This window comes from Bombina bombina, chromosome 4 (genome assembly GCF_027579735.1).
Source record: "Bombina bombina isolate aBomBom1 chromosome 4, aBomBom1.pri, whole genome shotgun sequence".
NCBI classification, from domain to species: domain Eukaryota; kingdom Metazoa; phylum Chordata; class Amphibia; order Anura; family Bombinatoridae; genus Bombina; species Bombina bombina.
The window spans coordinates 338,270,053-338,293,991 of record NC_069502.1 but is presented as its reverse complement, the minus strand read 5'-3'; the positions used below and the strand labels follow the sequence as shown (position 1 = coordinate 338,293,991).

Sequence of the window (23,939 nt, the reverse complement as noted above, 5' to 3'; positions counted from 1 at the left end):
ATTGGTGAGCACGGACCACAGTGAGTCTTGGCTCCTATTGGTGAAGAGAGGCCTCTTTACCAAATTGCCTGGGCACCTTTGGCAGTCCAGGATTTATAGTCCATGTGCCTGTATGGGCACCAAAATCTGCAGCGCCCCCGCACTCCTCGCTGTGACTGCAACCTTAACTAAGATGCTGCTGGTAGTGAAATAAAAACACCACATGTGTGAAAGGTGCCTGTAGGCACATGCCTACTCTGCCTTTATATAAATCAGGCCCTGCCTATCAGTAAACAGGGGCCACTTTCCTTGAGTGTCTGGGTGCTTAATGGTGAGCAGGTGCTACTTTCCCACGGTGCTTGGGCATGTTTTGGCGAGCAGGGTCCCATTTCCTGGGGTGAATAGGAGTCTATTGGTGAGCAGGGACTATTTTCCCAGGGTACCTGTGCACCTAATGGGGAGAAGACGCTGACACTTTCTTAGGGTGCCATGGTTTTTAAAGCTAAAAAAAAGTGCACAGCTAATTTGATTTTCTGAAAACTATTTGCCTTTAGATGGTTTATAAAGCTGAAAACAATCCTAAAATTACTATTTGCCTGAAAATGACTGTTTGCCCCTCAATCTTTATTCTGTGAGTATGACACCAGCAGCTTAGTGCTGTAGCCTGGCTGTCTGGCTGAGATGCGCCAACATTTTATTTAGAATGACTGAGCATTTAACTTATCTATAACCTAGAGTTATTTGTTTTAATGTGCTCACTACAAATTACTAGAAACCATTATTATTATTATTACTACTATTATTAATAAAATTGTATTTATTGAATAATTCTAACTTTTTATTTGCTTCAGTTAAGTAAACATCATCACAAGTACCACAGTATTTAGAATGACTGGGCATTTAACTTATCAACAACAGAATATTTTTGTGTTATTACTGTGAATCATTAAATATTATCATATTTATTGAGTAATTCTACCTTAAAAGCCTTTTTATTTGCTTAATTATTTTATAATCTCTTTCTGTTCCATTTGTTTAATATATTTTGCTCTATGTAACTTCCCTTTCTTTTCTTTTTTTTTCTTTTTTTTAAGGACTACCAAACTAATGATAATGATCAAGCTGTTGTAGAGATTTGCATTACTCGGATCACAACTGCAATCAGAGAGACTGAGTCTATTGAAAAGCACAGTAAAGCCCTGGTATCTCTGTGGGAATCATGCTTAGAACGCAATTTAAAATCTGCTGCAAAAGATGAAGACACCCCTCATGCAAAAATTGCATCTGATATTATGAGCTGCATTTTACAAGTAAGTAATGTTTAAATGTCTCTACCAAGGTGTCCCATTTATATTGACTCACAAGAAAGTAATGTTTGTTGCCTGATGCCTGAAAAAAACATATTGTAGTTATAATTCATGAGTTTAACCCCTTAATGACCACAGCACTTTTCCATTTTCTGTCCGTTTGGGACCAAGGCTATTTTTACATTTTTGAGGTGTTTGTGTTTAGCTGTAATTTTCCTCTTACTCATTTACTGTACCCACACATATTATATACCGTTTTTCTCGCCATTAAATGGACTTTCTAAAGATACCGTTATTTTCATCATATCTTATAATTTACTATAAAAAAAATTATAAAATATGAGGAAAAAATGGAAAAAAACACACTTTTTCTAACTTTGACCCCCAAAATCTGTTACACATCTACAACCACCAAAAAACACCCATGCTAAATAGTTTCTAAATGTTGTCCTGATTTTAGAAATACCCAATGTTTACATGTTCTTTGCTTTTTTTGTAAACTATAGGGCCATAAATACAAGTAGCACTTTGCTATTTCCAAACCATTTCTTTTCAAAATTAGCGACAGTTACATTAGAACACTGATATCTTTCAGGAATCTCTGAATATCCATTGACATGTATATATTTTTTTTTAGTAGACAACCCAAAGTATTGATCTAGGCCCATTTTGGTATATTTCATGCCACCATTTCACCGCCAAATGCAATCAAATACAAAAAATCGTTCACTTTTCACAAATTTTTTCACAAACTTTTGGTTTCTAACTTAAATTATTTACAAACAGCTTGTGCAATTATGGCATAAATAGTTGTAAATTCTTCTCTGGGATCCCCTTTGTTCAGAAATAGCAGACATATATGACTTTGGCGTTGCTTTTTGGTAATTAGAAGGCCGCTAAATGCCACTGTGCACCACACGTGTATTATGCCCAGCAGTGAAGGGGTTAATTAGGGAGCATGTAGGGAGCTTTTTGGGGTAGTTTTAGCTTTAGTGTAGTGTAGTAGACAACCCCAAGTATTGATCTAGGCCAATTTTGGTATATTTCATGCCACCATTTCACCTCCAAATGCGATCAAATTAAAAAAAACGTAATTTTTTTCTCAATTTTAGGTTTCTCACTGAAATTATTTACAAACAGCTTGTGCAATTATGGCACAAATGGTTGTAAATGCTTCTCTGGGATCCCCTTTGTTCAGAAATAGCAGACATATATGGCTTTGGCATTGCTTTTTGGTAATTAGAAGGCCTCTAAATTCCGCTGCGCATCACACGTGTATTATGGCTAGCAGTGAAGGGGTTAATTATGTAGCTTGTAGGGAGCTTGCAGGGTTAATTTTAGCTTTAGTGTAGAGCTTAGCCTCCCACCTGAAACATCAGACCCCCTGATCCCTCCCAAACAGCTCTCTTCCCTCCCCCACCCCACAATTGTCCCCGCCATCTTAAGTACTGGCAGAAACTCTGCCAGTACTAAAATAAAAGGTATTTGGCCCTTTTTAAAAAGAAAAAGAAAAAAAAGCATATTTTCATATGCTGATGTGTAGGATCCCCCCTTAGACCCCAACCTCACTGATCCCCCACCAAACAGCTCTCTAACCCTTCCCCTCTGCCTTAATGGGCGCCGTCTTGGGTACTGGCAGCTGTCTGCCAGTACCCAGTTTTGTAAAAAAATGTGCCTTTTTTAAAAAAAAATGCCCTTTTCTGTAGTGTAGCTTCCCCCCCCCCCACCAAGACCAACCCCCAACCCCTTCCAGGTCCCTTAGATTACATTTTTAATATTTACATTTATTATTTTTTTTTAGCTTTTAACTTTTTTTTTTTTCTGTAGTGTAGCGGTTCCCACCCACTCCCGCCCCGTGCACGCGCCCGCCCGGCACCCCCGTGCACGCGCGCGCTCCCGTGCGCGCCCCCGTAGATCCCGCCCCCGATCCCGCCCCCCTCCACTTCACACAGAGCACCGTCGGCCGCCCACCCGCCTCCCACGTAAGCTCCCACCCACCAACGATACCGGCCATCGATGTCCGGTGCAGAGAGGGCCACAGAGTGGCTCTCTCTGCATCGGATGGCCAAGGGGGGTTATTGCAGGATGCCTCCATATCGAGGCATCACTGCAATAACCGGAAAGCAGCTGGAAGCGAGCAGGATCGCTTCCAGCTGCTTTCCAGACCAAGGACGTACGCCACACGTCCTCGGTCATTAACTGTATTTTTTTTAGTACGTGTGGCGTACGTCCTTGGTCGTTAAGGAGTTAAAGTCTTTTTATTTAAAATAAACTAATGTAAAAAGTTATGGATGTGATTCAGATTTTAGCTTTTTATGTTCACATTGATCGCAGTAGCTTCAAGTTACTCATGGGTAATTTATTAGCATGAGATATTTAAATTACATTCATTAAAGGGATAGTCTAGTCCAAATTAAAATGTCACAATTCTGATAGGGCATGCAATTTTAAACAATTTTCCATTTTACTTTTATCATTAAATTTGCTTTGTTCTCTTGGAATTCTATGTTGAAAGCTAAACCTAGGTAGGCTCGTATGCTAATTTCTAAGCCCTTGAAGGCCGCCTCTTGACTCAGGGCATTTTGACAGTTTTTCAAAGATAGACAGAGCTAGTTTGTGTGTGCCATATAGATAACATTGTGCTCACTCTCATAGTTACTTATGAGTCAGCACTGATTGACTAAAAATGCAAGTCTGTCAAAAGAACTGAAATAAGGGGCAGTCTGCAGAGGCTTAGTCACAAGGTATACACAGAGGTAAAAAATATATTAATATAACCGTGTTGGTTATACAAAACAGGGGAATGGTTAATAAAGATATTGAAGCCTATTTACTAAAGGTCTTGTGGACCTGATCCGACAGTGAGGATCAGGTCCGCAAGACCTTGCTGAATGCGGAGAGCAATACGCTCTCCGTATTCAGCATTGCACCAGCAGCTCACAAGAGCTGCTGGTGCAACGCCACCCCCTGCAGACTTGCAGCCGATGGGCCGCCAGCATGGGGCGTCAATCAACCCGATCGTACTCGATCGGGTTGAATTCCGGCGATTTCTGTCCGTCTGCTCAGAGCAGGCAGACAGGGTTATGGAGCAGCAGTCTTTGTGACCGCTGCTTCATAACTGCCATTTCTGGTGAGTCTGAAGACTCGCCAGAAACACGGCCCACAAGCTCCTTACGGAGCTTGATAAATGGGCCCCATAATCTATCTTTTTAAACAATACAAATTCTTGAGTAGACTGTCCCTATAAGACAAAAATGCAACAATGTGTGTATTGTTTTGAAATAGGGAGGTGTAACCTATGGCCCAAGGGTGATTTCGTATAGCCCTCAATCCTATGTCTAAGCATGCAAACAGGCATTAAGCATGTAGTGCTGATTTACATATTGCACGTGCAGGGAAGCAAGTAGTGCTTGTTCTCACCTCTCCCCACCTAACAGGCATCTGCTCACCTGCCTTCCCTCTATTACGGCATTCCCTTATACACAAATACTTGCAAATGTGTAAAAGTCCTATGCCTGCGGAAGGGAGCTTATCTCCCAGCTGGTGCAGAGAGTAAAATAACACTGCAAACAACATACCTGCTTTTGTTCCTCTAAAATTATTTGCCTTATGTTCCATTTTTGCATGAGATTTAACAAAGCAGAGTAGAATAGGCCAGATAATAAATCACCCAGTTTACAAGGTCCATCCTGTTTTAGAATGTAAGGGCTGGATCACTGAATCTTCCCTCTATTACTTACCACTTCTTTGATCTCTGCGTCTGAACAGCCGTACAGGAAGAAGCACATAGATAAAGCAGTTTCCTTATCTTTCATGTTACTATTATTTAGCACTTAAACTTCCAAAGTTTTTAGAAAGGAAGAAGGGGGCAATGGCACTACTGCTTTATACTTAAAACCATTCAATAACCCCTAAATGTAAGAAAAGTTAGTTTATGTGTATAGGGGGTGTAAGTGCTGTGTGTATTTTTAGAAACTGCACAGGTACAAGAGAGGAAAGAACCTTCCTCTGGAAAAGAATACACATATAGCACTCTGGGTTATAAACTGATTGGCAGCTAAATTAGCTGATATAATATAAACAGCTTACATAAAGATTAAACTTGTGGGCCAAAAGGGAGTTAAAACTTAGCGTTTATTAAGTTAAAAATAAAATAAGAAATATAATAAAAACACACTTAGGAACCTTGAGTAGTATAGTAGGTATTCATGTGGAGTTAAATATGTATATGGTCCGCTGATAGGTTAGGAACAAACTTAGGTAAATTAGCTTGAGTTGTGTGGTTAATTATATTACCTCTGGGTAACTTATAGTCAGTACCTGGTTAAACTTAGTGTCTGACTGAAGCAAAGTTTATATGTAATGAATCATATATTCCATGATGTATGCTATTTGAAACTGACAAGGATAGTAAACAAACGTAACAGTGTTGCGTGTATGTATCATATCGTATGTCACTTGATGCATTAATACTATACCTTTAATAGAGCAAAAGGCTCATGGAATGCCTGTTACACTTATACTATTACTTTATACTTATTGGATTTGACAAAAATACCCAAATTGAGTAGCGAAATTGACCCTTATAGTTCCACAATAAATAAATACGCAAAAGGTATATGAGTAAACAAGTTAACAAACTGTGAAATAAAGTTGGTAGAACTCCCCTTGTTTTGTGATTTAATCGCTAAACTCAATTGTGCTATAATAGGGTTAAAGCATAAAGTCGCAATAATTGTTTCTTCAGTTTACTCAATATGCTAAAAAGTCTAACCCGGTAAGCCCAGAGTGAACAAACTGTGTATATTGACTAAGCCACTGCACAACCATGTGGTAAGGTTTAAAGTAATCAAGGATAGCCTAAGACTAACTAAAACACAGGAACTCCTAGGACTCCTCACCATTACCCTAGCGTCCCTGACATGTTTCACTGTGAACTGCTGGGTTGTCGGCTTTTTATAGCGTGTTCGGTCACGCCCACTGATGAGATGTCATCGAAATGCGGAGTATCCATTGGATATTTTTGTCATCCTCCTATTCTGCAACTTGCACTATTCACGAGGAGGTTAATATGATACATGGGAATTTATTAGCAACGAAATTTCAAAGCTAGTTATATCAGTTTGAGAAAAGCTGGCCGAAGCAATAGCGTTAGGAGTTAAGTTGTTACTATAATTTCAAATACAGGTTTATGATGTAAACAAATCATGTAGAGGTATTGCATCGACTGGTTGGAAAAAGTTAGATAGTTCGGGTTGGATTGTTTCGGGGTTACCCCCGTCCTCAGACAAGATTACAAATGATAACAGGACTGATAATAAATAGAAAGTGTGTGTGTGCGCTTACAGCTAAGGGGTTAATAATGATCAATGCCTATATAGGTATACTGTATGGTATATATGAGTATTTGATGAGCCACTATATAGTGTAAAATGAATATAGCATCACAATTTGATAAAAAAGGATTAAAAAAGAGAAGGAGTATATCGCAAGCTAATCAATATTAGTCTGGTTTCCCCCATCACCCATAAGGAGACTTCCCCAGGGTCATAATAATTTGCATACAAAGAGAGAAGCGCTGGTCTAAAAGAGGCTGCTTCCGGGTGGTAAATCGCCATAGAACAAGCCACTGAGCTGTTGTTCGTTCCTGGTAGAGCGCTTCTCTCTTTGTATGCAGATTATTATGACCCTGGGGAAGTCTCCCTATGGGTGATGGGGAAACCAGACGTGGACTCCTTGCCCAGTGTGCTTAGAGGAATGTGGCTGCACCTCACTGACGAGGCCCATAGGAGGCCGAAACGATTGTCTGGGGTTGTCATGTTCCTTGTTCAGAGGAGAATTGCCTGGTATTTCGGGGCTGGACTGACCTTACTTGGCGGGATCAGACTGATATACTTCAGGAAAGTTTTCTTCTGTGAAAAGCACACTGGTCTAAAAGAGGCTGCTTCCGGGTGGTAAATCACCATAGAACAAGCCACTGAGCTGTTGTTCGTTCCTGGTAGAGCGCTTCTCTCTTTGTATGCAAATTATTATGACCCTGGGGAAGTCTCCCTATGGGTGATGGGGAAACCAGACGTGGACTCCTTGCCCAGTGTGCTTAGAGGAATGTGGCTGCACCTCACTGACGAGGCCCATAGGAGGCCAAAACGATCGTCTGGGGTTGTCATGTTCCTTGTTCAGAGGAGAATTTCCTGGTATTTCGGGGCTGGACTGACCTTACTTGGCGGGATCAGACTGATATACTTCAGGAAAGTTTTCTTCTGTGAAAAGCACACTGGTCTAAAAGAGGCTGCTTCCGGGTGGTAAATCGCCATAGAACAAGCCACTGAGCTGTTGTTCGTTCCTGGTAGAGCGCTTCTCTCTTTGTATGCAAATTATTATGACCCTGGGGAAGTCTCCCTATGGGTGATGGGGAAACCAGACGTGGACTCCTTGCCCAGTGTGCTTAGAGGAATGTGGCTGCACCTCACTGACGAGGCCCATAGGAGGCCGAAACAATCGTCTGGGGTTGTCATGTTCCTTGTTCAGAGGAGAATTGCCTGGTATTTCGGGGCTGGACTGACCTTACTTGGCGGGATCAGACTGATATACTTCAGGAAAGTTTTCTTCTGTGAAAAGCACACTGGTCTAAAAGAGGCTGCTTCCGGGTGGTAAATCGCCATAGAACAAGCCACTGAGCTGTTGTTCGTTCCTGGTAGAGCGCTTCTCTCTTTGTATGCAAAATATAAAGGTCTATATTTCATAAATAAAAGAACAAGGAAGGATTAAAAATTAGACTTTCTAATGTGGCTTCTGAGATTAATGTTGTTGACAACGCTGATAATGTAGACCTAGGAGACTTAATGTCTAAATTAGAAAACTTAATGGTTAAGGAACTAAAACAAAATATTGAACTTGTGTTTTTAGAAAAATATATTACCAATAAACTGATACCGAGAGGTTAAAGATTGGAAAAGAAATGCACTTTTGAACTTATTGAAGAACACAATATTGAATTTTTCTAAACCTTAGAGAAAGCCTCATTTGGTTTAATAGAAATACTTAAGAAATCTAGGACAGCTAGTTTAGCTGACTTTAAAACAAGAATAGATACAATTAAAGAGAAAATAGAAAACCACCAGGATAACGATATATTTATAAATAAACAAAAACAAATTATTGATAATCTCAATGATACCAGTAAAAATATATTAACAGTTAAATGGCGGAAACTAAATAGGGACCAACAGGTTTATCACCAGAGTATTACTCCTCCAGAAACTTTAGAAATTCTGGTAAATCAGACAAGATAGAACCTAAACAGTATCCATATGAGACTGAGAATACAGGGAGTGCAGAATTATTAGGCAAATTAGTATTTTGACCACATCATCCTCTTTATGCATGTTGTCTTACTCCAAGCTGTATAGGCTCGAAAGCCTACTACCAATTAAGCATATTAGGTGATGTGCATCTCTGTAATGAGAAGGGGTGTGGTCTAATGACATCAAAACCCTATATCAGGTGTGCATAATTATTAGGCAACTTCCTTTCCTTTGGCAAAATGGGTCAAAAGAAGGACTTGACAGGCTCAGAAAAGTAAAAAATAGTGAGATATCTTGCAGAGGGATGCAGCACTCTTAAAATTGCAAAGCTTCTGAAGCGTGATCATCAAACAATCAAGCGTTTCATTCAAAATAGTCAACAGGGTCGCAAGAAGCGTGTGGAAAAACCAAGGCGCAAAATAACTGCCCATGAACTGAGAAAAGTCAAGCGTGCAGCTGCCAAGATGCCACTTGCCACCAGTTTGGCCATATTTCAGAGCTGCAACATCACTGGAGTGCCCAAAAGCACAAGGTGTGCAATACTCAGAGACATGGCCAAGGTAAGAAAGGCTGAAAGACGACCACCACTGAACAAGACACACAAGCTGAAACGTCAAGACTGGGCCAAGAAATATCTTAAGACTGATTTTTCTAAGGTTTTATGGACTGATGAAATGAGAGTGAGTCTTGATGGGCCAGATGGATGGGCCCGTGGCTGGATTGGTAAAGGGCAGAGAGCTCCAGTCCGACTCAGACGCCAGCAAGGTGGAGGTGGAGTACTGGTTTGGGCTGGTATCATCAAAGATGAGCTTGTGGGGCCTTTTCGGGTTGAGGATGGAGTCAAGCTCAACTCCCAGTCCTACTGCCAGTTTATGGAAGACACCTTCTTCAAGCAGTGGTACAGGAAGAAGTCTGCATCCTTCAAGAAAAACATGATTTTCATGCAGGACAATGCTCCATCACACGCGTCCAAGTACTCTACAGCGTGGCTGGCAAGAAAGGGTATAAAAGAAGAAAATCTAATGACATGGCCTCCTTGTTCACCTGATCTGAACCCCATTGAGAACCTGTGGTCCATCATCAAATGTGAGATTTACAAGGAGGGAAAACAGTACACCTCTCTGAACAGTGTCTGGGAGGCTGTGGTTGCTGCTGCACGCAATGTTGATGGTGAACAGATCAAAACACTGAGAGAATCCATGGATGGCAGGCTTTTGAGTGTCCTTGCAAAGAAAGGTGGCTATATTGGTCACTGATTTGTTTTTGTTTTGTTTTTGAATGTCAGAAATGTATATTTGTGAATGTTGAGATGTTATATTGGTTTTACTGGTAAAAGTAAATAATTGAAATGGGTATATATTTGTTTTTTGTTAAGTTGCCTAATAATTATGCACAGTAATAGTCACCTGCACACACAGATATCCCCCAAAAATAGCTATAACTAAAAACAAACTAAAAACTACTTCCAAAACTATTCAGCTTTGATATTAATGAGTTTTTTGGGTTCATTGAGAACATGGTTGCTGTTCAATAATAAAATTAATCCTCAAAAATACAACTTGCTTAATAATTCTGCACTCCCTGTAGACATACCCATACAGAAGAGAGGTCTTCAAATGAGGATCAGAAACCCAATGAGTATTACCCCATACAGAGACATAGAGGATGGTACAATAGAAACAACACTCAAGGAATACAAGACAGAAGCTACTATAATGAGAATACTTCTCATTCACAAGGTTTTTTGGATAGAAATGAACAACACCAAAATAGATGGACACATAGGGATAACCACTTTTTTACTTCACCAGGACATAATAGACACACATGAAAGAAGAAATGTTCATTTTGAGAATAAAGCTCAAGATTATAGACACAACAGATTTGAGAATAACAAAGAAGATAATTATCACTTTAGAGAACATAGAGAGAACATATCTGTAAATAAAGATTATTATAATTTTGGAAAACTCACACAATACACTTATGAACCACGGTATAGAGATTATATTACAAAAAACTATGAGAATCACCACACAGAGCAAAGAGAATTCTTTAGAGGGAATAGGCCAAACCACCTAAAGAAAAAAGAATTGTCCATTCCTATAAGAAATAGATTTCAACCGATAGCTGCACAAAAAGACATAATAGAGGATTTACGTATTGATGAAGAGTCAAACAGACCCAGTACTTCTGAGGATTTTTTAGGTATAGGCACTCCACAAGATCAAAGAAGAACACGTTCAAAAAGAAATATAGAGGAACTAGGGGAAACAGAAGGGGAAAGAAATGTACAATCCAAAAAGAAATGGAAATAGAAAAAATAGGCATATTTAGGCCTAGATTTGGAGTTTGGCGTTAGCCGTGAAAACCAGCGTTAGAGGCTCCTAACGCTGGTTTTAGGCTACCGCCGGTATTTGGAGTCAGTGATTAAAGGGTCTAACGCTCACTTTTCAGCCGCGACTTTTCCATACCGCAGATCCCCTTACGTCAATTGCGTATCCTATCTTTTCAATGGGATCTTCCTAACGCCGGTATTTAGAGTCGTTTCTGAAGTGAGCGTTAGAAATCTAACGACAAAACTCCAGCCGCCGAAAAAAAGCAGGAGTTAATAGCTTTCTGGGCTAACGCCGGTTCATAAAGCTCTTAACTACTGTACCCTAAAGTACACTAACACCCATAAACTACCTATGTACCCCTAAACCGAGGTCCCCCCACATCGCCGCCACTCGATAAAATTTTTTTAACCCCTAATCTGCCGACCGCCACCTACGTTATACTTATGTACCCCTAATCTGCTGCCCCTAACACTGCCGACCCCTATATTATATTTATTAACCCCTAACCTGCCCCCCACAACGTCGCCGCCAGCTACCTACAATAATTAACCCCTAATCTACCGACCGCAAAGCGCCGCCACCTACGTTATACTTATGTACCCCTAATCTGCTGCCCCTAACACCGCCGACCCCTGTATTATATTTATTAACCCCTAACCTGCCCCCCACAACGTCGCCGCCAGCTACCTACAATAATTAACCCCTAATCTGCCGACCGCAAAGCGCCGCCACCTACGTTATCCTTATGTACCCCTAATCTGCTGCCCCTAACACCGCCGACCCCTATATTATATTTATTAACCCCTAACCTGCCCTCCACAACGTCGCCGACACCTGCCTACACTTATTAACCCCTAATCTGCCGAGCGGACCTGAGCGCTACTATAATAAAGTTATTAACCCCTAATCCGCCTCACTAACCCTATCATAAATAGTATTAACCCCTAATCTGCCCTCCCTAACATCGCCGACACCTAACTTCAATTATTAACCCCTAATCTGACGACCGGAGCTCACCGCTATTCTAATAAATGTATTAACCCCTAAAGCTAAGTCTAACCCTAACACTAACACCCCCCTAAGTTAAATATAATTTTAATCTAACGAAATTAATTAACTCTTATTAAATAAATTATTCCTATTTAAAGCTAAATACTTACCTGTTAAAAAAAATACTAATATAGCTACAATATAAATTATAATTACATTGTAGCTATTTTAGGATTAATATTTATTTTACAGGCAACTTGGTAATTATTTTAACTAGGTACAATAGCTATTAAATAGTTAAGAACTATTTAATAGTTACCTAGTTAAAATAATAACAAAATTACCTGTAAAATAAGTCCTAACCTAAGTTATAATTAAACCTAACACTACCCTATCAATATATTAATTAAATAAAATACCTACAATTACCTACAATAAAACCTAACACTACACTATCAATAAATAAATTAAATACAATACCTACAAATAACTACAATTACATAAACTAACTAAAGTACAAAAAATAAAAAAGAACTAAGTTACAAAAAATAAAAAAATATTTACAAACATAAGAAAAATATTACAACAATTTTAAACTAATTACACCTACTCTAAGCCCCCTAATAAAATAACAAAGACCCCCAAAATAAAAAAATGCCCTACCCTATTCTAAATTAATAAATTTAAAAGCTCTTTTACCTTACCAGCCCTGAACAGGGCCCTTTGCGGGGCATGCCCCAAGAAAATCAGCTCTTTTGCCTGTAAAAAAAAACATACAATTTTTTTCCCTCGAATTCCGATTGGCTGATAGGATTCTATCCAATCAGCCAATCAGATTGAGCTCACATTCTATTGGCTGATCGGAACAGCCAATAGAATGCGAGCTCAATCTGATTGGCTGATTGGATCAGCCAATCGGATTGAACTTGATTCTGATTGGCTGATTCCATCAGCCAATCAGAATATTCCTACCTTAATTCCGATTGGCTGATAGAATCCTATCAGCCAATCGGAATTCGAGGGACGCCATCTTGGATGACGTCCCTTAAAGGAACAGTCATTCGTCGGGAGACGCCGGAAGAAGAGGATGGATCCGCGTTGGCTGCTTCAACATGGACCCGCTCCGCACCAGATGGAAGAAGATCGAAGATGCCACTTGGATGAAGATGTTTGCCGGTCCGGATGTCCTCTTCTTGCCGGATAGGAGGAAGACTTTGGACCCTCTTCTGGACTTCTTCAGTGGATGTCTAGCCCCCGCTTGGGTTGGATGAAGATATCGGAGCCAGGACCGATCGGTGATACCCGGTGAGGTGAAGACAAGGTAGGAAGATCTTCAGGGGCTTAGTGTTAGGTTTATTTAAGGGGGGTTTGGGTTAGATTAGGGGTATGTGGGTGGTGGGTTGTAATGTTGGGGGGGGGGTATTGTATGTTTTTTTTTACAGGCAAAAGAGCTGATTTTCTTGGGGCATGCCCCGCAAAGGGCCCTGTTCAGGGCTGGTAAGGTAAAAGAGCTTTTAAATTTATTAATTTAGAATAGGGTAGGGCATTTTTTTATTTTGGGGGTCTTTGTTATTTTATTAGGGGGCTTAGAGTAGGTGTAATTAGTTTAAAATTGTTGTAATATTTTTCTTATGTTTGTAAATATTTTTTTATTTTTTGTAACTTAGTTCTTTTTTATTTTTTGTACTTTAGTTAGTTTATGTAATTGTAGTTATTTGTAGGTATTGTATTGTATTTAATTTATTTATTGATAGTGTAGTGTTAGGTTTTATTGTAGGTAATTGTAGGTATTTTATTTAATTAATTTATTGATAGGGTAGTGTTAGGTTTAATTATAACTTAGGTTAGGACTTATTTTACAGGTAATTTTGTTATTATTTTAACTAGGTAACTATTAAATAGTTCTTAACTATTTAATAGCTATTGTACCTAGTTAAAATAATTACCAAGTTGCCTGTAAAATAAATATTAATCCTAAAATAGCTACAATGTAATTATAATTTATATTGTAGCTATATTAGGATTTTTTTTACAGGTAAGTATTTAGCTTTAAATAGGAATAATTTATTTAATAAGAGTTAATTAATTTCGTTAGATGTAAATTATATTTAAGTTAGGGGGGTGTTAGTGTTAGGGTTAGACTTAGCTTTAGGGGTTAATCCATTTATTATAGTAGCGGTGAGCTCCGGTCATCAGATTAGTGGTTAATAATTGAAGTTAGGTGTCGGCGATGTTAGGGAGGGCAGATTAGGGGTTAATACTATTTATGATAGGGTTAGTGAGGCAGATTAGGGGTTAATAACTTTATTATAGTAGCGCTCAGGTCCTCTCGGCAGATTAGGGGTTAATAAGTGTAGGCAGGTGTCGGCGATGTTGAGGGGGGCAGATTAGGGGTTAATAAATATAATATAGGGGTCGGCGGTGTTAGGGGCAGCAGATTAGGGGTACATAAGGATAACGTAGGTGGCGGCGCTTTGCGGTCGGCAGATTAGGGGTTAATTATTGTAAGTAGCTGGCGGCGACGTTGTGGAGGGCAGGTTAGGGGTTAATAAATATAATATAGGGGTCGGCAGTGTTAGGGGCAGCAGATTAGGGGTACATAGGTATAATGTAGGTAGCGGCGGTGTACGGAGCGGCAGATTAGGGGTTAATAATATAATGCAGGGGTCAGCGATAGCGGGGGTGGCAGATTAGGGGTTAATAAGTGTAAGGTTAGGGGTGTTTAGACTCGGGGTACATGTTAGAGTGTTAGGTGCAGACGTAGGAAGTGTTTCCCCATAGGAAACAATGGGGCTGCGTTAGGAGCTGAACGCTGCTTTTTTGCAGGTGTTAGGTTTTTTTTCAGCTCAAACAGCCCCATTGTTTCCTATGGGAGAATCGTGCACAAGCACGTTTTTGAGGCTGGCCGCGTCCGTAAGCAACTCTGGTATCGAGAGTTGCATTTGCGGTAAAAATGCTCTACGCTCCTTTTTTGGAGCCTAACGCAGCATTTTTTTGAACTCTCGATACCAGAGTTAATTTTATGTTGCGGCCAGAAAAAAGCCAGCGTAGCGTTAACAGCCCATCTACCGCCAAACTCCAAATCTAGGCCTTAATCTTAGTAAGAAGGTACTTTCAGATGAAGAATCAAGAGTATTAAAATTGGGCCTAACCTTCGCACTTACAACCAAATTGAATAAATTCGAAACCCACATTCACATTAAACAATTCGTAAGACAATTAACCCTTAAGAGACACTTTATTAAAAACCCCTTAGAAAGACAAGTCAACAAAACTTCAGAGACATCTAATGAGATTGTACACACTCTACTAAAACCTAAATCTATGTTCTACCCGTACCAAAGTAAAGGGAGTAACATTGAAGTCTTTGAAAGACTAGTTTTATCTTAAGTAACGAAATTAAATGTAGAAGATAATAGTAAAATTAAATACAATATGACTAAGAAAGAGAGGTTCTAACTCAATTGCAAAAAAATAAGGACGGAGGATTGGTCATTATGGATACTTGTAAATACATTGTGGAGGCCAACCGTCTACTTAATGATACAGACACCTACAAGAAATTAAAATTAAACCCCATGAACAAAATTAACACAAAATTACATGACATTTTAAAAACAGCTAAGGAAAATAATCTGATTAACATCAAAGAATTTAATTTCATTTATCAAAAATATCCTAAAATGGCTATGTTTTATTTCTTACCCAAAATTCACAAAAACTTAACATATCCGCCAGGACGCCCGATAATTTCAGGCATTTCTTCGATTTGCTCTAACCTTTCCCTTTATGTTGATACACAACTCCAGAGTTATGTACAAAAGTTACCTTCATACCTTAAAGACACTACAGAAGTGTTAAATTTATTGGAAAATCTTAAATGGCAGGATGATTACATTTTGGCGACGAGCGATGTGAGCTCGCTTTACACTAGTATCCAACATGACAAAGGTATTGCAGCTGTTGATTGGTTCTTAAAAAGTGAAAATAGTATGCAATTGAAACATAAGCAGTTTATTTTAGAATGTATCGAATTTATACTTGGTAATAATGTGTTTGCATTCAATAGTAATTTATACCTCCAAGTACAAGGTACTGCAATGGGCACGAGGTTTGCTCCCAGCTATGCTAACCTGTTTATGGGTAAATGGGAGTACCATTTTATCCAAGAGCATAGACTGGGAGCAAATCTCGTGCTGTTTAAAAGATATATAAACAATATCTTGATAGTGTGGAAGGGGAGTGAAGAAAGCCTGATTACTTTTTTGAAGACATGAATCATAATGATCTGAATTTAAAATTCACAAATACACTAAGTAGACAAGAAATTACTTTCCTCGATTTGGATATATATGTAGAACATGGTGAACTAGCTATGAAAAACCATTTTAAAACAATAGATGCTAACAATTGTATCCCAACACACAGCTGTCACCTGAAACGTTGGATAGACAACATCCCTAAGGGACAGTTCCTCCGAATAAGGCGTAATTGCTCCAAACTTTCTGACTTTAATTCACAAGTTAAAATCTTAGAAGATAGATTTTTAGAAAAGGGAAATGACCCAGAGATATTGAAGACAACGATTACTAAAGTTAGAAATATGGAAAGGCGAGATATACTTTCTAAAGCACCAAAGGTTAAAACCAATCCAAATGAAACCCTGAAAGTACCTTTAGTGACTAATTACAACTGTCACCATAAGTATTTAACAAAAATATTAAATAAACATTGGCACTTAATTAATTTGGATCCCATTATAGGAGACATTATTTCTGAATATCCCAACATTGTTTTTAGGAAAGCCACCAACATCAGAAATATACTTGCGCCTAGTGATTTTATGAAAAAAACACAACAATTTAAGATGCAAGATAGAGACCTATCAGGAAATAAATTGTGGGGATATTAACCCTGCTATAGCTGCAAAGCATGTCAACACAGCACTAAGTGCAAGGAATATACATCTACTAACACAGGCAAAAATTATAACATTAAAGAGACTATCAGATGCAGCGACAAAGGTATTATATACCTCATCCAATGTACATGTGGGAAGCAATACTTGGGGGAGACCTCCAGGATTTTACGTACAAGGATTAGGGAACATCTTAACCTAATCAAGAAGGGCGATCAGGAAACCAGATTATATGAACATTTTAGGATAAAACATCAGAACAACATTAATGACCTTAAATATTGGGGTATTTGTAAGATCACTAAACCTTGGCGAGGGGGAAACTATGATCGCTTGCTTCTTAGCAAAGAAGCAGAATTAATTTATGAGCTACAAACATTATACCCTCAAGGTCTTAATTCTGAGCTGGACCTTAACCCTTTTATTTTAGATTGCTGAATCACATTATTCCACTCCAGTATACTTTCTTTTTCTTTTTGCAATATACGTATAAAGGGTTTATGATACACTATTTATGAGGATTTATGAGCAATGTTTTAGGGACTTTTTTTAACTTTTTTAATATCACGCCTTATTCTAATATAGTATATTTTCTTTTTTGCCATATACTTATTAAGGGTTTATAATACACTATTTTATACTATCTATAAGGAGTGATGAGCAATGTTTTAGAGAATTTTTTAACTTTTTATGAAATATTAAAGTATCCATGAGGGTACTCATATATTTTATGAGAATATACATTAGCTGGTTATATAGATGGAATATTTAGGGTTAATATCGATTTAACAACATATTTTAGTTGTCTAATTTTTAATCTTTTTTTCTTCTATTTATGAAATATAAACCAATATATTTAGCATATCACTAACATTTAGGGTTAATATCGATTTAACAACATAACTTGTTGTCTAATTTTTAATCCTTACTTGTTCTTTTATTTATGAAATATAGACCTTTATATTGTAATAGCTAGTATATATATATATATATATATATATATATATATATATATATCATATACGTTCTCCATTTTAGACTTTAGAGTTATAGTTTTATATTATTAATTCAAGAGATGAATATAAGAGACTGTAATATATACTCTGTATAGATTGTTACACAGCTCATAATTATGCATTCACATTGGCAATATGGACAAGTACACCTTATATCATATCCACCTTTAGAAGAGAGATGTTTGAAAAGCAGCAATTTGTTTTGACCAATCACAGAATATCTAAGTATTTATAAAGGAGTCAATTATCAATCCCAACCATCTTGATAAAGCCATTGTATATGGCGAAACGCGTCAATGGGTACAGATTGATGTCACAAGAGTAATTTCACTCTACTATTTCAAAGAATTGCGATAGATTCGCTAAGGAACTACTTTCGATCCTCTAAACACTCTGCGCAGAGTTACAGACTTTGGATACAGAACGGATCTACTTTCGGAAACGACCTACGCACCTGTGACGTCACCAGCTGCACGGAGCTGCCCAAGACACCTGTGTCTTACCACAAAGGAGTATCGAGCTCAGGAAAAGAGCAGGTAGGCATGCAGAGGTGTAGCAGCCCTGCAGCGTGGATGATTGTTTCACACTCCTATTGCTAAATGTGTGATTTATTTATACACCTACAAAAACGTAATTGGGGTAAACTCACGACTACTTTGGAACTTGTTACAGTAACACACAGATACGGATTACTGGTTATAAGGGTGGATCCTGATTGCTATAAAGTGTTTGCCATTAAGTGATTGGGACTTCAGTTTGTCATACTAAGAGTCTGAACTGTCATACATGAAATATAAACGCTGTTTTTCTGTGCACAAAGAAAAAATCATTTGTGGCTATACGGCAGAGCTGAACTAATATTTAGGCTACTATTATAGGATTTATTAATTTCACTCATGCATTAGGATTAACTTATTTTTAATATTTGGTGTTTTTTATGACCGGTCATATATATTTCTATGTTGTTTATAATAATATTTTATTAAATATTGATTAGCTTGCGATATACTCCTTCTCTTTTTTAATCCTTTTTTTATCAAATTGTGATGCTATATTCATTTTACACTATATAGTGGCTTATCAAATACTCATATATACCATACAGTATACCTATATAGGCATTGATCATTATTAACCCCTTAGCTGTAAGTGCACACACACACTTTCCATTTATTATCAGTCCTTTTCTTTTTTTCTTCTTTATGGGAGCAGATTAGTGTATGTGCAGGGGATAGATTTGCGCACCATTTAATTTTTATATTTTTACAAATGATAACAGTACATCTATATTTACTTATACCCGTTGCCCTTAGACTCAGTCCTCGCCGTTGCCGTTGGCATTCCGGAAATGACGTTATATTTTAACCGCCCACGTGTTTCAAGATGGCGTGTGTTAGTTGTCATAGTAATTGGGACGCCATACTCGCAAGTGGCTTTCAGGATACTGCAGTCTAGTGAACTATTAAAAGCAAATAGAGAAGGGATTGAGTGTTATTATAAGTTATACATAACAATTTAAACTGCATTGTATAAATATAAATAAAAATACTGAGACTAGCATATATATAACCTATTAGACTATACAATGACATATTACCATATTAATAATATACTCTCATTGGTGGGCATAATTATAGCTCCTATTCAATTCACATATCTAAAATGATTTTGAGTCTAGACTATGCTATAACACAATATAGGAAAGATATAGGGCAAAATACTCAAAATATTTCCTTGAGCATTATACTTATACTGGGAGTGCAGTTATCTTATGCATATGTGTGCCTATTTTTCAAAATATTGGAAAGTGTATCAAGCAGATGAACCAGATCTATACATAAATCTATATACAAATAAGAGATGATGGTAACTAAATACAACAATGCCAGTCCAGGCTAGTATTTAACCCCCTGGGGGTTAAAGTCCCAACGGGGAAGATCCATCTGGATTCAGTTTGTAAGAGCCTCTTTGCTCGATCTCCTCCCCTATGTGGAGCTGGGATATGATCAATTATTGTGTAGCGTAGGTCATTTACTTTGTGACCCGCCTCCAGGAAATGCCTTGCCACTGGCTGCTCTGATTCTTTTCTATCCAAGGCTGCCCTTATGGCTGCTCTATGGTTCGCCATCCTTGTCCTGATAGTATAAACCGTTTTTCCTATATAAAATTTCCCACATGGGCAATGCAACATATATATTATGTGGGTTGTAGTGCAGGTGACTCTATGTTTTAAGTAGTTTTTTTTATTTTTGTAGGGATGATTGAAGTAATTTCCAGTAGTTAAGCCGTTGCTATGCACCCGAGACATCTGTAACACCCTTTCGTTTGTTGTAGCCAAGTGGTGGTAGCATAACAAAATTGTGGATCTGTATAGATTAGATGGTCCCGGGGGAGCTTTGCTCTCCTATACCTCACTCTTGGCGGCCTTTGCCCTTCAAAGGGTAGATTGTTATCGGTCTCCACTATTGGTCAGTATTTACGTATAGTGGCCGCCGTTCCTTCATCCCCTTTTGTGTAGGTGAGAGTCATAGTTAGTGGGTCCTCATCTGTCTTTGTCTTGTTCCTATCCATTAGGAGTGATTGTTGTGTGTCCTCTTTGATTTTGTTTCTGCTTTCCATCAGCATCTTTTTGCTGCATCCTCTCCTGCTGAATTGCTGTTCTAACTCATGGAGTTGTTTCTCCTTATTCTCTGGATCTCTGTTGTTTTGGATGACCCATTTGAGATGTTGGTAGATTGGTATGGACTGAGTTTAGCTCTTTGAACCATGTTTCCAGCTCATCCTCTGTTTCCCTCCACAGTACAAACAGTTCATTAATGTATCTTTTATACATTGTGACTCTGCTGTCATTAAATGCCTGGGTGCCTATAGTCTTGAAATCAGCCATGTACAAGTTTGCATACTCCGGGGCCACATTCGACCCCATAGCTGTTCCGGCTATTTGTAGATAGTAAATTTGTTCAAATCGAAAATAGTTATACTCAAGGCACATGCGTAGTAGTTCCAGGATCATATATATATAGCTTATATTTAAGCCATTGTAGAGACAACATACATCATATCTGTTAAAAAATCATATAAAATATTAATTACCACTTTATAGTTAATATCAAACCCCTAGAGATGGCCGGAAGGGGAGGAGCTACACAGGGGCAGCGTGCAGCAACGCTCTGTTTGGGATAGAGTGTGGAAGAGGCCCCAGAAGTGCTCCGAGGACATTACTGGCAAGCCGAACATTTTAGGCACACTGTGCCTGGTGCCCGCATCAGAAGCGGGAAGCTTGATACCCGTGGGACGGGAAACATCACGGCTGCCAATAGTTTTTTTTCGTTGACCCGTCGCCTGTGTCACCCCCTGGAGGAGTCTTGAAACGGGTGGTAAAGCAGGAGCTCTCAGAAGTCACTACAAGACTGGAGCGTCAGAGCCAAGCTGTGGAAACAAGGTACAGACTTAAGCAATCATAGTAATAAAGCCAACAAAAACTAAAGGTCAGGGTGAGTGGGGGGAACGAAGATTGGGCAGCAAAGAATTTACCCAAGGTCCAAGAGTGGGTACTGACCGACTTTATTAGATCGCTAGCATTGTGTGGGAGAAAGTATGCAACCGGAGGAACATACTTTTGGTGGGATAGCTAAGTGTGGTCAGACACGGAAGGCCGGGGGTAGGAACCTCGAGTTTTTACAAGTCTAGCCCCAACACAGAGAAAACAACCTCTTGGTTATCAACAAGGGTCCCCCCCTCATGAAGAATAGTACAGTCAAAAAGTAAGACTTTTAAATAAACAATTGCCCCAACTGTTGGTTTGTACGGCTGAGGATGGCTACAAGTCTAAGAAGTGTGTTCAAAATTATATATCCCTTAGCCCAATAAAGCCTCAGGGCATAGTATTGCCAAACCAGGTACCGCAAGGTGGGTGAAGTCCTGGTTGCCTTTAAAGAGGGGAAGAAGTGGCAGTACGGGTCTTTTTTTTCCCTGTCTGAGTGTTCAGGGGGATGTAATAGTCTACCATTAGGGATAATAAAGTATTAAGAGAAGGAAGAGCCAACAGCGATCCCAGAACTTTCTGATTTGCCAGAACTGAATGATTTGCTAGATCTGTTTGTTTTGCTAGACAACCTAAACTGGAGCTGAAGGAGTCATTAATAAAAAGGTTTTCATCAGGCCCCATCTGTGCTAAAGGGAAGTTACCTACAGCTATATTGCGATAGTTGTTCTCCAATACAATAGTTTAAACAAGTTTTAATAAGTAATTGATCTAAGTGTAAGAAATTGCGATAGAGCTAGTGGCTGCTATATATATCTCCCTTTTTAAAGGAAGTTTGTAAAGGGTCAAACAATAATTGTATTTAGGAAAAAATAAGGGAATAAATGTATATAACTGTTTCCTACGCTGAATAGGTATTGTCACTTACAGTTGCATAACACACAGAAAGTATCCTACTCTTACCCGCACTACACGTAGGGCTTCCTACATAGTTTAATTAATCACCTCATTTTTTTTTTCACCCTCTCTCACTGTTGTCACACGTGGCCAGCACGAAGGCCCGAAAAACTTTTTTATCTTTTCTATTATTTCCACAATATATATTCATGGAAAGGTTTCTCACTGTTAAAAATAAATCACCGGCAATGCCACCTGAAGGAAAGGATAAGAAAAATCTTAAGAGGAACAGTTTAGACACAGCAAACGAAAGTATAGTAGAAACAACAAATATAAATATGTACCCTATAGAGTCACAGGAATTGGTAAGACAAATATCAGATATCATGTTGCCACAATTTGAACAGGTCAAGAAAGAGCTAAGGTCAGAAGTAAAACAATTTTCAGTTAGGCTTTCAGAGGCCGAAAATAGAATTTCAGATGTAGAGGATTTAAGCATGAGACATGAGATAAGGATTACAGAGCAGGCTAGTCAGTTATATTTACTTCAGAATAAGGTTGAGGAGTTTGAAGATCGCGCAAAACGCAATAACGTAAGAATAATTGGATTGCCAGAATTAGAAGAATTCCAGGACTTAGTACAATTCACTGCAGTATAATTGCCCCTAACATTAGGCATGCAAATTCCCCCAAAAGGTCTACAGGTTGAAAGAGCGCACAGGGTAGGAAGTATTAGAACATATGCAGATGGTAAGATTAAGAATAGACCAGTTATTGTCAAGTACTTGAATTATCAAGATAAAGCTAATGTTATGAGCCTGTATAAGCAAAAATTACAAGTAGCAATCGGAGATAAGAGCATACTGCTCTTTCAGGATTTTTCAGTAGAGACTTCAAAGAAAAGAAAAGAAATAGTACCAATATGCACAAATTTAATTAAAATGGGCTTGAAAGCCACAATAATATATCCGTCAAAAATTAAAATTTTTAATGATCAAGGGAATGTCTTGCTGAATAATCCTGAAGAAGCCAAAGCCTTTTTGTATGCAAGACAAACCGCTTAGGGTAGGAAACGATGGACGTATTAAGAAGCCGTAGTTTTAAGTGAGAGATATGGAGGCCCAAGATAGAAATAACATTACCCAACCAAGCTCTGGGAGGCCAGGTCCTCTAGGGCAGGGGTCGGCAACCTTTCGCCCCTCAGGGACCACTAAACTCCCAATTTTTAATCCCGTGGACCACTAACATGATTTATTTTTGAAAGGTACAAACCTCTATAATGTGTGTGTTATATATACACACACACACATACTGTACATAACTAGTATAACCATAGCTAAGTTTCCATTATGTATATATTTACACAGTTTTAAGATTTTTTTTTTGGAATTAACTAACTGAATGACAGAACTGAGAGAATACTTCAATTACTATAATACTGGTGGGATATGGCTGATCTGCTGGGTGGCAATTACTGAAATTCAGGTGGAATGGCTTTGTGCACAGGAAAATTATTAGAATTAAAAATAATTAATATTTAATTTTTAAAAAAAAGAAGATGGAGGGGAGGAAGACAAACAGTGATGTAAGTCCATCTGAAGGAATTAGGAAAACTACTACAAAGAGACAGGTAAAGGGAAGAGAATTAATGAAATATAAGAGAGAATTTATTTTTTTAAAGATTTTCTTTTTTTATATACTTTAA

The 23,939-nt window shown here is 38.4% G+C and overlaps 1 protein-coding gene across 1 annotated transcript in view; it reads left to right on the top strand.

The window, feature by feature from the left end:
• VEPH1 (ventricular zone expressed PH domain containing 1) overlaps positions 1-23,939 on the top strand; it is a 971,752-nt gene that overhangs the window by 34,730 nt on the left and 913,083 nt on the right. Inside the window, exon 2 of the mRNA XM_053711791.1 lies at positions 1,074-1,289. Coding sequence (XP_053567766.1) covers positions 1,074-1,289 — 216 coding nt within the window. The remainder of the gene's footprint in view (positions 1-1,073; positions 1,290-23,939) is intronic.